Source organism: Zingiber officinale, chromosome 10B, assembly GCF_018446385.1.
Source record: "Zingiber officinale cultivar Zhangliang chromosome 10B, Zo_v1.1, whole genome shotgun sequence".
In the NCBI taxonomy this organism is placed as follows: Eukaryota; Viridiplantae; Streptophyta; class Magnoliopsida; order Zingiberales; family Zingiberaceae; genus Zingiber; species Zingiber officinale.
Window position 1 is genome coordinate 86,985,382 of NC_056005.1, and position 16,684 is coordinate 87,002,065.

The 16,684-nt window shown below is 42.3% G+C and overlaps 1 protein-coding gene across 1 annotated transcript; it reads left to right on the forward strand.

Moving 5' to 3' along the window:
• Window positions 1-1,688: 1,688 nt before the first annotated feature.
• On the forward strand, window positions 1,689-15,490 carry LOC122029253 (myosin-11-like). The gene is made up of 4 exons (XM_042588192.1): window positions 1,689-1,697; window positions 1,774-2,343; window positions 15,031-15,171; window positions 15,239-15,490. Exons 1-4 carry the CDS (start codon window positions 1,689-1,691, stop codon window positions 15,488-15,490), a joined length of 972 nt encoding a protein of 323 aa, XP_042444126.1.
• The last annotated feature ends 1,194 nt before the right edge of the window (window positions 15,491-16,684 follow it).

A 16,684-nucleotide genomic window follows, 5' to 3' on the forward strand; every position in this document is an offset into this window, starting at 1 on the left:
CTCTTCGATTAATCTCATCCTCAACCCCCTTTACCCTGACAATGGCTGTTGGTAAGACCACTCTTTGGTATTCCTGATTCATTTCAGATATGGATGACCATGATCTATCAGTGATTCGTTCAGACCTGCATCTTAATGATGCTTATGAACTTCGAGTTCCCACACCTCGAGAGCATCCTGCTAGTCCTCCGGAAGGTTTCATGACCATTTTCAGAGATCAGATTCTGGGAGGTCTTCACTTTCCCATTCATCCCTTCATTTCTTCTCTGAGCGAATACTTTAGCGTTTGCGTTTCTAAACTTGCTCCTAACTTCTTTAGGGCAGTTTGCGGCACTATTATTCTCTGTCGTGTATATGAGCTTCCCTTGACTGTTCATCTCTTTCACCACTTTTATTCTTTCAAACATTCAGAGCCGGGCGTATTCATGGTACAAGCTAGACCCGGCTATAAGTTTTTTGCTGACATGCCCTCTTCGAACAAGGGGTGGAAATCCCGCTTCTTCTTTGTCAGACTACCTCAACCACTGGTCGGGCCTATACAATGGCGCCCAGACCTCCCTGATAACCTTCCTTCACACCAGCACCAGCCTGTTTGTATCTCTGCCTCCGAAGCACTGCAAGGCATACTTGTTAACTTTTCTGTGTTGTTGTTGGAAGACTTTCTATATTTATTTGGGCTCAGCCCTGTTCAGAAGGACATCGGGGCTCCGTTTGGTAAGACCCCGTTTTCCTTTTATCTATTATTCGCTAACTGAGATATCTTAGTTCTCTATCGCAGAAGCTGCCATGTATCGAGCCTACTCATCTGACGTTAAGCGCCGGTCTTCCTCTTATTTAAAAAATCTAGGAGAAGAGCTTAGACGGGGTGTAGCAGCTTCCTCCCGGTCTGGCCCCTCTGCTTCGTAGTTCGCTCCTACTCTATCTCCAATTCTGCCGGCGGTGACTCATGAGGGAACTTCCTCAGCCCTTCCCCTGGATGCAACTCTAGCTGAAGACCCGGTCCCTGTAGAACAAGTTGACCTATCCTTGATAGGGCAGATGGAGGAAGCCTCGGGAGAACAGGCCGGGGAGGCCACCGTAGAGCAATTTGAAGAGACGCAAGTGGCATTCCCCCGACCGGCTGAGCGCCTGAAACTTCAACGCAAGCGTAAGAAAGTGACTCCCGCTATTCAAGCGTCACCTCCACCTATCCCGCCCAGCCGTCGCTCATCTGCTACTCTCCGCCTCTTGGAACCCAAAGCAACTACTCCTGCCCGAGAGAGCATTATGGGGCCTGAAGTTCCCATCGCATCACCCCACGTATCAGTCCTGGCTTCTGGTCGAGGCATAGCTCCTGAGCAGGCTTCTTCGCAAGCACCAACCTCTTCTCCCGGTCAGCCATCTTTACACTTAACAGACCAGCCCGGGAGCCCTGACACTCCATCTGCCCCCTTCCCTTGGATGCTCCCGTGTCTACTTCTAGATCCTGGAGGAAAACTTGCAAGAAATACTCCTTTACTGATTTTTGCCGCATGCCTTCCTCCACAGGCTCAGGGGTAGGCGCAGAAACTACTGATAGGGCTCCTCCCCTTACTGCTCTGATCGAATTAGAAGGCGATTTAGCGACCTCCTGGCGCACCGGCAATCGCAAATTTTGGAAGAATGCTCCGTTGGGGGGGGGGGGGGGGCTAGATCATGCGGCTTGTCAAATGGTTGCTGTAAGTCTTTTTGCACCCACGCTTCTTTGCTATAATCTTTTACAACCTTTCTTCTTATACCTGACACCTGACCCAGGCCTGCTCCGCCAACTTAAGCGCCCTTCAGCACGCCTGTAGCTTACAGAGGGACAATGAAGCACTGAAAGCTCGCCTGGAGGAAATAGAGATGCCCCTGCCTCCTCGCGATCCTCTCAACCCCACACCCGGGGATCTGGCTCACTATCTTCGCTTGATTGGAGAGTCTGCCGGATTGGCCCGCGATATTTCTCATGTGGCTTTTGACAAGATCAAGGCATTAGAACTAGCTTTACAGACCAGTGAGTCGGAGTTGACCTCCGAGGTAGAAAAGCGCCAAGAGTTAGAGGCTGAGCTGGAGAAGAAGGATGCCCAATTGGCTATCTCACAAGAAACCCAGGAGAGCCTTCAAAAGACCTTGGCAGAAGTTCAAAATCAACTGGCTTCTAACGCTGATCGGGAGAAGGCTCTTCAAAGCCAATGGGAGGCCAGCCAGGCAACTCTTAAAGCTATGCAGGCCGACCTTCTGAAGATTCAAGAGGATGTCTCCCAAGGTCAAGAAGCCCTGATTCAAGCCCAGGCTGACCAGAAGAAAGCAGAGACACAGCTGGCCGAGTATCAAGCAGGCAAAGTGGGTCGACTGAGGGCCTACATGTTGGAGTGTATACTGAAAGCCTAAGCTTTGTAAACATTCATTATGAATAAAGAATCACATTTGGTCTAATTATCTACATTTGTTTGTAGTTGTTCATTTAATTTATATTGTAGATAACATAGTATGTGGTGTCACATACAGAAGATGATGTTATCAGTACCTTATAAATTATAAACAGTAGCTCACGACCAGAATGGAAAGGAACAAACCATTAGAAGGTCGTAGTGTAATTAGGTATTAGTTTATCTTGACTATATAATTACACTAGTACACTCAGAGTGTATTGAGTAGGACCATTTGAGGTCGTTCCTTTTATACTGACTTTATAAAGGAACAAAGACCTCAGTTATTATGGAAGTGTGTGCTCTTAATCCTAATATAATAACAAGCACATATGTTTGATATTTATTTCTTTAATTTATCAATGGGTGAGATTTAGTTCGATGAATCAATAAACCCGATAAATTGGGAAATGGTATCACTCATAGTGTGTGTTGTTGATTATAGAAGAAGCGTGTCCTAGTGATACTAGGTTGATAATGTCCTCAAGAGGAGCTCATAAAGATTGTCATGTTAAACCTGCGGTGGACTTAGTCCGACATGATAATAAGGTTGAGTGGTACTACTCTTGGATTTAGATATTAATTAAATGAGTTGTCGGTAACTCACTTAATTAGTGGACATTCGATATCTTAAACACAGGAGATTAACACACTCATAATAAGAAGGAGCCCAAAATGTAATTTGGGATTGGTGCGGTAGTTCAATGATAGTTCTCTAGTGGAATGAATTATCATTGATAAAATTAAGTTGTGTGTTCGGGCGAACATGGGATGCTTAATTTTATCGGGAGACCAAACCAATTCCTCCTCTCGGTCCCTATCGTAGCCTCTTATTTATAGAGTACTATACCCACATATACCCACCTTCTATACCCACCTAAAGGGGCCGGCCAAGCTAGCTTGGGAACCAAGCTAGGGCCGGCCTAAGCTTGGTTTAAGGTGGCGGCCCTAGGAACCCAAGCTAGTAGGGCGGCCATAATTAATTAAAAAGAAAATTTAATTTTAATGTTTATTATTATGTGGAAGATTTAATTTAAAAGAGAATTAAAATTAAAATATCTCTCTTGTAAAAGATTTACAAAAGATTAAAGAAAGAGATTAGATCTCTTTCCTTATTTGTAGATTGGAGATATGTTTTATTTTCTCTTTAAAATTATTCACATGTTAATAAAATTAAAATTATAGATATTTCCTTTTATTAACCATGAAGAGATTTTAAAGAGAAATTTTATTTTTTAAAATTTCCGGAAACAAATAAGAAAAGTTTTAATTGTTGATTGAAACTTGTCCAATTTGCTTCCTATTGATTTGGCCGGCCATCATTGTTTAATTGGGGAAATATTATTTTATTTTTCTCAATTAAATCATGTCAAGGAAATTAAGGAAAATTTATTGTAATTAAATTTCCTAATTTACCTAGGCCAAGGAATATAAAAGAAGGGGTGAGGGTGCCTTCACAAGACATAACATCTATTATTCCTCTCCCTCTTTTGTTCCTTGGTGTGGCCGGCCATCATCTCCTTCTCTTCCTCTTGTGGTGGCCGAACCTCTCCCTCTCCCTTGGAGTTCTTGTGGTGGCCGGATACTACTCGGAGAAGAAGAAGAAGAAGGAGAGAAAGCTAGCATCTCTTGGAGCTTGGTTAGTATTTTGGTTTTTCTCCTTGGTAAAGCTTTTCTTTTGTGGACGAACCTTGCTTGGAGGAGAAGAAGGTGGTTGGTGGTTTCTCATCTTGGAAGATCGTTGCCCACACAACGTCCGAGGTTAGAAGAGGAATACGGTAGAAGATCAAGAGGTTTTTCTACAAGGTATAACTAGTAATTTCTATTTCCGCATCATGCTAGTTATTTATGGAAATAATACCAAATACAAGAGGCTTACGTTCTAGTATTTCGAATATGTTTCGTCGAAGGTGTGTTCTTTTGTTTCTTTCTTTTCCTTGTGATTTGATTGTTCTCTTTGGTTTACCTAAAGTTATTTTAGGAAAGTAAATATTAGCTTTCTATTAAAGGTTTTGTCTAGTCGGTGGTGGTTGCTCCCATATCCAAGAAGGCCATGTGCCTCGCCACGTCAATCTTGGGAACCTTTTATGGAAATTAATATTTAATGGAATTAATAACTTAAGGAGACTTGGGTCGAACATGTTAAGTTCCGCAGGAGATCCAAGTCAAAACCTAAAAGAACAAATAGATTAAGTTTTGGATCAAACGTGTTAAGTTCCGCAGGCGATCCAAAATTTAATTTAAAAGAACACATGGTAGCTAGGAAAAGGTTCAGACCTTTGTACAAAATTTTTGCACAGTGGAACCTATAGGTTTTCCGAGTAGCAACCAACAGGTTCGATTGCTAGGGTTCCTCCGTTTGGGTATACTCTATATCATACATAATTTGGCAGGGATAATAGTAGGATGTGCTAACTTTGTGGATGCAGGATCCAACTATTATGGCTTTTAGTTAATTATGTGTGATTGGACCCTTGGACATGTCAAGGGCAATTTATATGTGTGTGCATGATTGTATTAAAATATAGCAGGGTGTATTTAGTTTTATTAGGATTTTATTTTTGATCTAGATACATGTACATTCCTTTTATGGAATATAGGATCAAAATGTAAATTCTATTTATGTCGCGGATCGAATCTTGCAAAGCGTGGAACCTTCTAAGGACCAGAGGCGCACTGGAGTAAGATGGATGCGACAGTTAGACCCGGTGGCGGTGGCCAAATATGGCAGCAGCTTCGGATGACAACACACGGAGGACAATTAAAGATAAAAGCCATAATAGTTGAAAATTAGATTTTCTATTTATTGCTTTTATATTATGCTGTGTGTGCATGTTAGTTTACAAGTTTAGTAGGCTAGCATAGTTAAAATTCCTCATTTATAAATAACTAAGTGGGAGAGGGATTTTTAAATAAATCCCATGGTCTCCATTACTGGTTTGTAAGTGATGCAAACAAGCTTGCGTTGGCTCGAGTGCCTTCCTCCATAACGGATGAGCTTGTTTGTGGATCACTAGAACAGACTTCCATTTTGGATGACTATAGGAAATTAATTAAGAGCGTGTTATCGTCCCCAACGGAAGGGGCATAATCTTATTAATGGACTTAGTGTCAAGTAATGGTATACACTTAGACACATCTAATAGTATCCTCCCCAACGGAGTCACTATTATTATTTGTGTGACCAAATAATACCAACTATTAATTTTATTTGTCAAAAAGTTAGGTTGACAAGATAATAAAATTAATGGGTTAAAACCCTCCTTTTACAAATGTTGAATTTGTATACGTCCACACTAACGTGGCATACAAAATTCACGGTATGATGAGGTGTTGGTTAATTTAAAATAGTATTGTTTGAGGAATCAATATTATTCTAAATTTAGAGTTCTGACCAAAAGTTATTTGTGATTCTTAGGATGTCTTTCAACCCACTGTCCATCATACTTCAACAGAATAGACTTACTGGACCTAATTACATAGATTGGAAAAGGAACCTGGACATTGTCCTTACTGCTGAAAGCTATAAATTTGTACTGACTGAGCAGTGCCCTGAAGCACCTACTGGTGAATCTACCCAAGAGGAGATTGAATATCATAGGAAATGGGTAAAAGCAGATGAGATGGTGCGGTGTTACATTTTGGCTTCAATGTCAAATGTATTGCAACATCAGCATCAAGATTTACCAACAACCTATGATATTATGAACAATCTCAAGGAACTCTTTGGTCATCAGGATAGGGCTTCTAGGCAAGAAGCCATGAGAAAGATAATGACAGCCACCATGCAAGAGGGTACTCCTGTAAGGGATCATATCCTAAAGATGATGGCTTATCTGAACGAGATACAGATCCTTGGAGGAGAAATTGATGGGGAAACCAGATCGATATGATCCTCCAAACGCTACCTAGAAGTTTTGAGGTTTATTCATTAGCGGAACTACTGACAGAACTTCAAGCAGCAGAAGGATTATTTCGTCACAATGCTCAAATTCACTATGCTGAAAATGGTTCTACTTCTAAACCGAAAGGAAAGAAGAAGAAGAAACAAGCTGGTTCAGCAAAGAAAGTGAATAAATCTCAGAGTACGGGATTTAAAGCTGGAATGAAGAAGCCGAAGGGCAAGTGCTTCATCTGCAAGCAGGCAGGACATTGGAAGGCGGACTGTCCTCGTAAGAACCAAAACAAAGGTATATCTCATGCTCTAGTTGTTGAAACATGTTTAGCGGTGTTATCTACCAGCACCTGGTGTGTAGATACGGGAGCCACTGATCATGTCTGCAATTCCTTGCAGGGGTTCCAGGAAACCCGACGACTATCTGAAGGGGAGATTACCGTCTACATGGGCAATGCTACTAAGGTGGCAGCTGTTGCAGTGGGAGACGTCTACTTATCTTTTAGTAGAAATAAAAATTTGGTTTTAAGAAATTGTCTTTATGTACCCAGTTTTAGAAAGAATTTAATTTCAGTTTCTAAACTGTTTTTAGATGGATATTCAGTTTCTTTTAGTAACGATGTAGTTATTAAAAGAAATAAAGTGATTATCTGTTCTAGTACATTAGTTGGCAATTTGTATACTTTAAATCCAATTTCTTCCACAAAGCAAAACATGGAAATTTATAACTCATCTTCTAATTCTAATAAGAGAAAAGAACCTTCGCAAATGAACCAAGCATATCTTTGGCATCTAAGGCTTGGACATATTAACTTAAGTAGGATTCAGAGGCTTATAGCCGATGGACTTTTGAGTTCATTTGAGTTGGAAAATTTTCCAACTTGTGAATCTTGCTTGGAAGGTAAAATGACCAAGAGGCCGTTCAAGGCCAAGGGGTATAGAGCCAAAGAAGTGTTAGAGTTGGTTCACTCTGATTTGTGTGGTCCTATGTCTGTCCAGGCAAGAGGAGGTTTTGAATATTTTGTCTCTTTCATAGACGATTATTCAAGATACGGATACATTTACCTAATGCGCCGCAAGTCCGAGTGCTTTGATAAGTTCAAAGAATACAAGGCTGATGTGGAGAAACGATTAGGTAAAAGTATCAAGACACTACGTTCTGATCGTGGTGGCGAATACCTCTTGGGAGAGTTTAGGAATTACTTATCAGAGGCTGGGATTCAATCCCAATTGTCTGCACCTGGAACACCCCAACAGAATGGTGTAGCAGAACGAAGGAATAGGACTCTTATGGAGATGGTTAGATCGATGATGAGTTATTCAGAATTACCAAGTTCGTTTTGGGGATATGCTCTGGAAACAGCAGTATACGTTCTGAACTTAGTACCTTCTAAATCAGTTTCTTCTACTCCCATAGAATTGTGGAATGGGCGAAGACATATTCGGATTTGGGGTAGTCCAGCACATGTGCTGAAACCAGATGCTGATAAGTTAGAATCTCGTACAGAAGTTCGCGTGTTTGTAGGATATCCCAAAGGAACGAAAGGTGGTTTATTTTATAGTCCTAAAGACCAGAAGGTCATTGTTAGCACCAATGCCCAGTTTTTAGAAGAAGACTATATAATGGATCACAAGCCCAGTAGTAAAATTGTTTTAGAAGAACTTAGAGAGGACACGTCTACTTCAGTACCAACAGTACAAGATGAAGTACCACAAGAGACTGCAACACGTGTCACACATGATACACAACCACAGATAGTGCCTCGTCGTAGTGGGAGGATTGTGAGGCAGCCTGAAAGATTCATGTTTTGGGAGAGTCTTCGGACTTGATCCCGGGTAAACATGAACCTGATCCCGGTCATATAATGAAGCACTCCAAGATATAGATGCGAGATCTTGGCAATGCGATGAATTCTGAAATAGAGTCTATGTACTCTAATAAGGTCCGGGAGCTTGTAGAACCACCGATGGTGTAAAAGCCGTTGGATGCAAGTGGATCTACAAAGGAAAAGAGGGATGACGGAAGGTAGAAACCTTCAAAGCTAGGCTTGTTGCGAAAGGGTACACTCGTAAAGAGGGAATCGATTATGAGAAACCTTTTCACCGTAGCCATGCTTAAGTCTATCCGGATACTCTTATCCATTCGCTCATATGGATTATGAGATTTGGCAAATGGATGTCAAGACTTTTCCTTAATGGAAGTCTTGAAGAGAACATCCATATGAAGCAACTGAAGGATTTATTGAAAAGGCAAAGAGCATCTAGTATGCAAGCTCAATCGGTCCATTTATGGATCAAGCAAGCTTCAGGTCTTGGAACATCCGGTTTAATGAAGTAATCCATCATATGGATTTATTCAAAGTCCGGATGAGTCTTGTGTATATAAGAAGTGTAACGGAAACGTGGTGGTATTTCTTGTACTATACGTAGATGATATTTTGTTAATTGGCAACAATGTCAAGGTATTATCAGTAAGGGTATGGTTGTCCAAACAATTTGATATGAAGGACTTAGGAGAATGTGCACACATTCTTGGGATCAAAGTTATAAGGGATCGCAAGAAAAGAATGTTGTGTCTATCCCAAGCTTCATATATAGATACAATCCTTGCTCGTTTTAGCATGCAAGACTCCAAGAAAGGTTTCTTACCTTTTAGACATGGAGTAGCTCTATCTAAAGAGATGTCTCCAAAGACATCAAAAGAGATAGAGGACATGAAAGCAGTTCCTTATGCTTCGGTTGTGGGAAGCCTAATGTATGCAATGCTATGTACGAGACCCGATATCTGTTTTGCCGTAGGCATAGTTAGTAGATATCGAGTAACCCTGGACAAGGACATTGGACTGCTGTAAAGCATATATTAAAGTACCGAGAAGGACTAGGGATTATATGCTAGTTTACCAAGCGGATGATTTGCTCCCTGTGGGTTACACGGATTCGATTTTCAATCGGATAGGGACAATAGTAAGTCTACATCAGGCTATGTGTTTACTTTAGGAGGTGGAGCCATTTCATGGAGGAGTGTTAAGCGAAATGCGTTTCGGACTCAACCATGGAAGCTGAGTATGTATCAGGCTCTGAGGCAGCTAAAGAAGCAGTATGGCTCAGGAACTTTCTAATGGACTTAGATGTGATTTCTGGTTTGCCCAAGATCATCACAATTTATTGTGATAATAGCGGTGCAGTTGCAAACTCGAAGGAACCACGAGCTCATAAGGCGAGTAAACATATAGAGCGCAAGTACCACCTGATACGAGATATCGTGAAGCGAGGAGAAGTTGTCATCGCCAAGATTGCATCACGGATAACCTGGCGGATCCTTTCACTAAGGCCCTTCCGGCGAAAGCTTTCGATCGGCATGTGGAGGGAATGGGAATCATGTATGGTAGAAGATATGACTTAGTCATTAGTATAAGTGGGAGATTGTTGGAGTGTATATCAAAGCCTAAGCTTTGTAAACATTCATTATGAATAAAGAATCACATTTGGTCTAATTATCTACATTTGTTTGTAGTTGTTCATTTAATTTATATTGTAGATAACATAGTATGTGGTGTCACATACGTAAGATGATGTTATCAGTACCTTATAAATTATAAACAGTACGACCGGAATGGAAAGGAACAAACCATTAGAAGGTCGAGTGTAATTAGGTATTAGTTTATCTTGACTATATAATTACACTAGTACACCTAGTGTATTGAGTAGGACCATTTGAGGTCGCTCTTTTATACCGACTTTATAAAGGAACAAAGACCTCAGTTATTATGGAAGTGTGTGCTCTTAATCCTAATATAATAACAAGCACATATGTTTGATATTTATTTCTTTAATTTATCAATGGGTGAGATTTAGTTCGATGAATCAATAAACCCGATAAATTGGGAAATGGTATCACTCATAGTGTGTGTTGTTGATTATAGAAGGAAACTGTGTCCTAGTGATACTAGGTTGATAATGTCCTCAAGAGGAGCTCATAAAGATTGTCATGTTAAACCCTGCAGGTGGACTTAGTCCGACATGATAATAAGGTTGAGTGGTACTACTCTTGGATTTAGATATTAATTAAATGAGTTGTCAGTAACTCACTTAATTAGTGGACATTCGATATCTTAAACACAGGGAGATTAACACACTCATAATAAGAAGGAGCCCAAAAATGTAATTTGGGATTGGTGCGGTAGTTCAATGATAGTTCTCTAGTGGAATGAATTATCATTGATAAAATTAAGTTGTGTGTTCGGGGATGCTTAATTTTATCGGGAGACCAAAACCAATTCCTCCTCTCGGTCCCTATCGTAGCCTCTTATTTATAGAGTACTATACCCACATATACCCACCTTCTATACCCACCTAAAGGGGGCCGGCCAAGCTAGCTTGGGAACCAAGCTAGGGCCGGCCTAAGCTTGGGTTTAAGGTGGCCGGCCCTAGCTTGAACCCAAGCTAGTAGGGCCGGCCATAATTAATTAAAAAGAAAATTTAATGTTTATTATTATGTGGAAGATTTAATTTAAAAGAGAATTAAAATTAAAATATCTCTCTTGTAAAAGATTTACAAAAGATTAAAGAAAGAGATTAGATCTCTTTCCTTATTTGTAGATTGGAGAGATTTTTATTTTCTTTAAAATTATTCACATGTTAATAAAATTAAAATTATAGATATTTCCTTTTATTAACCATGAAGAGATTTTAAAGAGAAATTTTATTTTTTAAAATTTCCGGAAACAAATAAGGAAAGTTTTAATTGTTGATTGAAACTTGTCCAATTTGCTTCCTATTGTTTTGGCCGGCCATCATTGTTTAATTGGGGAAATATTATTTTATTTTTCTCAATTAAATCATGTCAAGGAAATTAAGGAAAATTTATTGTAATTAAATTTCCTAATTTACCTAGGCCAAGGAATATAAAAGAAGGGGTGAGGGTGCCTTCACAAGACATAACATCTATTATTCCTCTCCCTCTTTTGTTCCTTGGTGTGGCCGGCCATCATCTCCTTCTCTTCCTCTTGTGGTGGCCGAACCTCTCCCTCTCCCTTGGAGTTCTTGTGGTGGCCGGATACTACTCGGAGAAGAAGAAGAAGAAGGAGAGAAAGCTAGCATCTCTTGGAGCTTGGTTAGTATTTTGGTTTTTCTCCTTGGTAAAGCTTTTCTTTTGTGGCCGAACCTTGCTTGGAGGAGAAGAAGGTGGTTGGTGGTTTCATATCTTGGAAGATCGTTGCCCACACAACGTCCGAGGTTAGAAGAGGAATACGGTAGAAGATCAAGAGGTTTTTCTACAAGGTATAACTAGTAATTTCTATTTCCGCATCATGCTAGTTATTTATGGAAATAATACCAAATACAAGAGGCTTACGTTCTAGTATTTCGAATATGTTTTTTCGAAGTTGTGTTCTTTTGTTTCTTTCTTTTCCTTGTGATTTGATTGTTCTCTTTGGTTAACCTAAAGTTATTTTAGGAAATTAAATATTAGCTTTCTATTAAAGGTTTTGTCTAGTCGGTGGTGGTTGCTCCCATATCCAAGAAGGCCATGTGCCTCGCCACGTCAGTACTGGGAACCTTTTATGGAAATTAATATTTAATGGAATTAATAACTTAAGGAGACTTGGGTCGAACGTGTTAAGTTCCGCAGGAGATCCAAGTCAAAACCTAAAAGAACAAATAGATTAAGTTTTGGATCAAACGTGTTAAGTTCCGCAGGCGATCCAAAATTTAATTTAAAAGAACACATGGTAGCTAGGAAAAGGTTCAGACCTTTGTACAAAATTTTTGTACAGTGGAACCTATAGGTTTTCCGAGTAGCAACCAACACTACAGACGAGCATATGTCACCTCCCCCTTCTTTATAAAGAAAATGGGAGATGTAATGCACTTCATGGTATGCTGCGGCGTGAGTGGAGGAGCTCGTCAAATGCTGGAACAGAATATGATTTTATCTGTCCCTTCGGAGGATTTTGTAGACATAGGTCGCATCATGGATGAAATTCCTAATGGCTCATTCCCCTCTTTTAAGGATGATGACGACCTCTTTCTCTTACCCGAGCCTCCGGTTGAACTTGCTTCTGGCCCTACTTAGCATATAGCTGGCCCTACCGAAGATAATCCTCCTCCTCTTGACAAAAAACCTTAATCTGGTTATATGTATTGCTTTCTTAAGTACTTTTTCTTGATGTACAAATCAACTTTCTTGGTAACTTATTCACTGCTTTTTCTTTATTCCAACATGCTTATATTCCTGTGATATCTCTTGCCTGCGGATTTTAATTTGTTCTCTAACTTTATTTGTAATGTGGCTCTCTTGCTGATAATCTTGCATACTTCCCTTCTGAAATAACCTCAAGGCTCTGCTTACAATCCCAGGCCTGACTAACGACAGACCATCAATCCGCATCCTATCCTTGACCAATCTTCAGCCTCGGTCTTACTCCTAACCTGCATCTCATCCCAGGCCTGACTAACCACAGACCATCCTCTGTCTAACTCCAACCTGTGTCTTGTTCCAGGTCTGGATAATCGAAGGTCAGAAAGTAGAAGTCATGCATAGATCGGGGTACCTCGCGATCCAGGTCTGAATACGCAGACCGAGGAATCTGATAATTATCTCCAGTTCGGGAAAGCCTGAGCACTTTAACAACCACAGATACCTTTTCCCGAGATCCTCCTCGCATACCGCGCTTGTGTTCTTCCGAATATGCCCCTAGGAGTTACTTCCGAGGCGGATCCTACGACTTTCATTGTTCCCGCCTATTATTTTGCGCCGATGGATGATAATCTGATGAAATTACCCCTTTATTAGGCGTCTACAAATAGTCTCCACGCTTTCCTCTTGCAACGTTTGACGTCCTTCCCTTCTGCCTTTTATTTGCATCCTTCCTGCTCCTGTCCTTTTTGACCCGATCCTTTTTCGCTTAGTCCTCCCTCTTTCGTTCCCGCTTCTCATGGTGTCCCCTTCTTTTCTCTCTTCTTTGGTGTCTATACTTTACCCCGGCTCTTCCTCTTTCGATGAATGTGCTCGAGATGACTTACGGTACACCTATGGGGTCGATGATGACGTGCAAGTGATCATCCCAACTGGAGTACATCGATTCTCTGATCCCCCTATTAGCTCCAGCACCTTTTTCAGAGAACAATTTGTGGCTGGCCTCCGCATTCCTATTCATCCTTTCTTTACCGACATAGGCCGCTATTTCCATATTCCTCAGGGCAACTAACACCCAATTCCATAAGAATCCTCTGTGGCTTTGTAATTCTGTGTGAAGTGTGCGAAATATCCTGGTCCGCCCACTTATTTCATTGCTTCTTCACCCTACGACACCAAGAAGAAGGCGCATTTCATTTTCAGCCCCGTCTTCGTACTAGTTTTTTCTCCTCCTTACCGCCTTCTGACCCTAGCTGGAGAAACCAATTTTTCTTTATTGCCTTTCCTCGCGACGTGGAGTGGCCTCTGCGATGGCAACAATCACTTCCCTCCTCTCCTAAGCTGGGTGAATTTCATCTGGACGCTTCTTATTTGGAAGCCTCATCTCACCTGGCCGGCTGGCGCATTAACTTAATACGTCTTCTATCCGAGGAGTTGTTGTCCTACTTTCGCCTGAGTAATATGACCCAGGAGACGCCTCGCTCCCTGGGTAAACTTTTCTTTCTGTTTTTGTCATCACTACATGAGTATTGTATTTCTTCTAGGGAAAGTAATTTTACACTTTGCCCGTTGCAGCTGAAATCTTAACCTATGCTTCAGAGGTTCATCTCCTTCCTCTAAGTGACATGGAGATAATGAGGCGAGGGCGAGTCATCTTGGAGAGAAGAGCACTTCCCCGCTCATCTTCGATCTCAATCGGCAGGGCTTCATCGACCAACCCTCCGCTCAGACCCGTTCAGCGAGGCTCTTCTGCTGCCCGATCTTCTTTACTGGCCCCTCCTACTCGGTCTCGGACTGCTCGTACCCCTCGATCGGCCGCTCCCGCTCGCCCCCCGGCCGCTCGTCCACCTAGGTCAGATACTCCCCTTCGCCCCTGGGCTCCCAATTACCCCCGAGCCCCACGTACGACCCGACCTCCTTCCTCAGTACCCCTACCTCCGGTTAATTCTCCTCGAGCTAATTACTTCCCTGGTCGGGGACTTGGCGAAAGATTGACGGGCCGTGGTGGGGGCACAGGCAACGTTCCCTTTATCAGCTCTGCCTCTCGTGATGCTTACCAAGCAGCTCGTCGAGCCCGTGCTGCGAATGATCGCTTGAGCCAGAATGTCTCCAGTCCTTCTAGACGCAGGGCTCGATCACCCTCATATGACTCTGATTCTGACGACCAGCCACTATCTCAGAGGCGTCGGCGCCGACCCCCTCGCGTGATGCCAGACTCGAGCCCCTCGTCTATTCCTTCTCCTCCACATGCAACTGACTTTACCCCATCCCATCAAGTGACTTCACCTCCAATCACGAGCCATGTAGAGGACCCTCCTATTTCGTCCAGTAATCAGGCGGAGCCCCCATTGGCTCAACCGTTCAGCGCGCAACACGCTCAGGGTGATGAGGCTGACCCTTCAACACGCCCTTAGGTTACCCCCCCTGTAGAGCCCCCTCAAGGACCGTCTTCGGCTCCCTCTGGTGCAACCGCCGAGCCTTCATCTACTCCCGGCTCAGCCGCGGGTCCCTCAGGACCACCTCCACTTACTTATCAGGACTACTGCACTACTTTTCCTTCTGAAGCACAGTTATGGTCTCAGACAGATGTTCCCACCAGCTCTCTGAAAATAAAAGGTCGTCTGGCCACTCTATGGGAAGAAAGCCTGCGGCATATGGATTCTTTGCCTCCCCCGGCCCAAATGGATCAATTTGCAAAGTTATATATCAAGGTAACCCTCAAAAATTTCCCAACTGTTGTTTTTCCTGCTCTTATTAGATACTTCTTGCATATTTCAGGCATGTGCAGAATCTCTAATAATGAACTATTCCTTCCATGCTACTCATCATCAAAATAAGATGTTAGGAGACCATGTTGCTGAACTGGAATTACAACTGAATAATCCTGCCCAGGCCAGCCATGCTCTACGAGCAGAGATAAAATCTTTGACCAGTAGGGAAAATAGTCTAGAAGTGTCCCTAGCCCTAACTAAGCACGAACTTGAAGAGCTTCGGGAGAAGCAGAGTCAGGCTGATAATGTACACCAATAAAGTATGAATCAGCAGGCTTTAGAGCATCAAAGAGCCATGGACCAGCTGGTTCAAAAACTGCGTGCGGTTGAAACTCTGATGCAAGACCAGAACCAAAAATTAAAATCGCAGGAGGTCCTTTTGAAATCTCGAGAGACCCAACTGACTTTCCAAGCAACAGAATTGGCCACTGCCAGAAGTGAACTAGCTCAGGCTAGGGCCACCACAGAGGGCATGTCAACAGCTTTGGCCCTTTACAGAGAAGGGGAAAACGATCGCTGCCTGTGACACCGGGCTGAGTATCTGCGTTCTCCAGAATTTTGTGCATAAGTGGGACATCGCTTTTCCACATCTGCTATCTACGGGGCGGCGGGGCTCAACGACAACTTCATGAGCAGGACTATTTAAAGTCCATTCCACCTCCTGAATTCTTAGACCACGATCGGATCATCAAAGAGATTCCAGATGAGATATTTGCCCCTTTCGACTGACATTTTTTGACTTTTTGTACATAATGATTCAAAAATTGCTTGTAGACTACTTTGCTGTTTTTTTTGTTCACCTTCCAATGCTTGCTTTAAATTGCTTAGCTTTGTCATAATGTTTTACATATAATCTGCTTTCACATTTCTCGTTTTTTCCGATCTACTTTTCCTCGGTCCGCTAACCCCACCTGTGAGATGAGTCACAGCTCAGCTTTTCACTCGATCTACACTTCTCGGCCTATCCCTTCAAACTCGATAAGGTCGCAGATAATTAGCGCTCCAGGGCCGATCTAGCTTCTTGCCTCGTTCATCTTGTAAATAATAAGCTCCGGAGGCTAACTTTTTAATGACTTTATAAGGTCCATCCCATTGTGGTGCTAGCTTAGTCACGTCCCCTACTGGCTTGATTTGCTTCCAGACCAGATCTCCTTCTCTAAAGAATCGAGGAATTACTCTTTTGTTGTAATTTTGTCTCATTCTTTATCGATAAGCCTCCAACCGAGCCGCTGTTTGGTCGCGGGTCTCGCTAATAAGATCTAGCTCAGCTAATCGACGTTCTGCATTTCCTTCATCGTATAATATCCTTCTGACCGACGGTACCCCAATTTCTATGGGTACCACTGCCTTATTGCCATAAACCAAGTGAAAAGGTGTCAGACCTGTGCTTTCCCGGGGTGTTGTACGATAGACCCACAGAATGCTTGGCAGCTATTCCACCCAATTGCCTCCG

What these genes read in the sequence shown, in the direction of transcription:
- LOC122029253 (XM_042588192.1), top strand. An exon ending in CCGAGTATCAAGCAGGCAAA is followed by an intron (nt 2,344 to 15,030) that starts GTGGGTCGACTG and finishes TCTGAAGCACAG; the next exon opens with TTATGGTCTCAGACAGATGT. An exon ending in TTGCAAAGTTATATATCAAG is followed by an intron (nt 15,172 to 15,238) that starts GTAACCCTCAAA and finishes TGCATATTTCAG; the next exon opens with GCATGTGCAGAATCTCTAAT.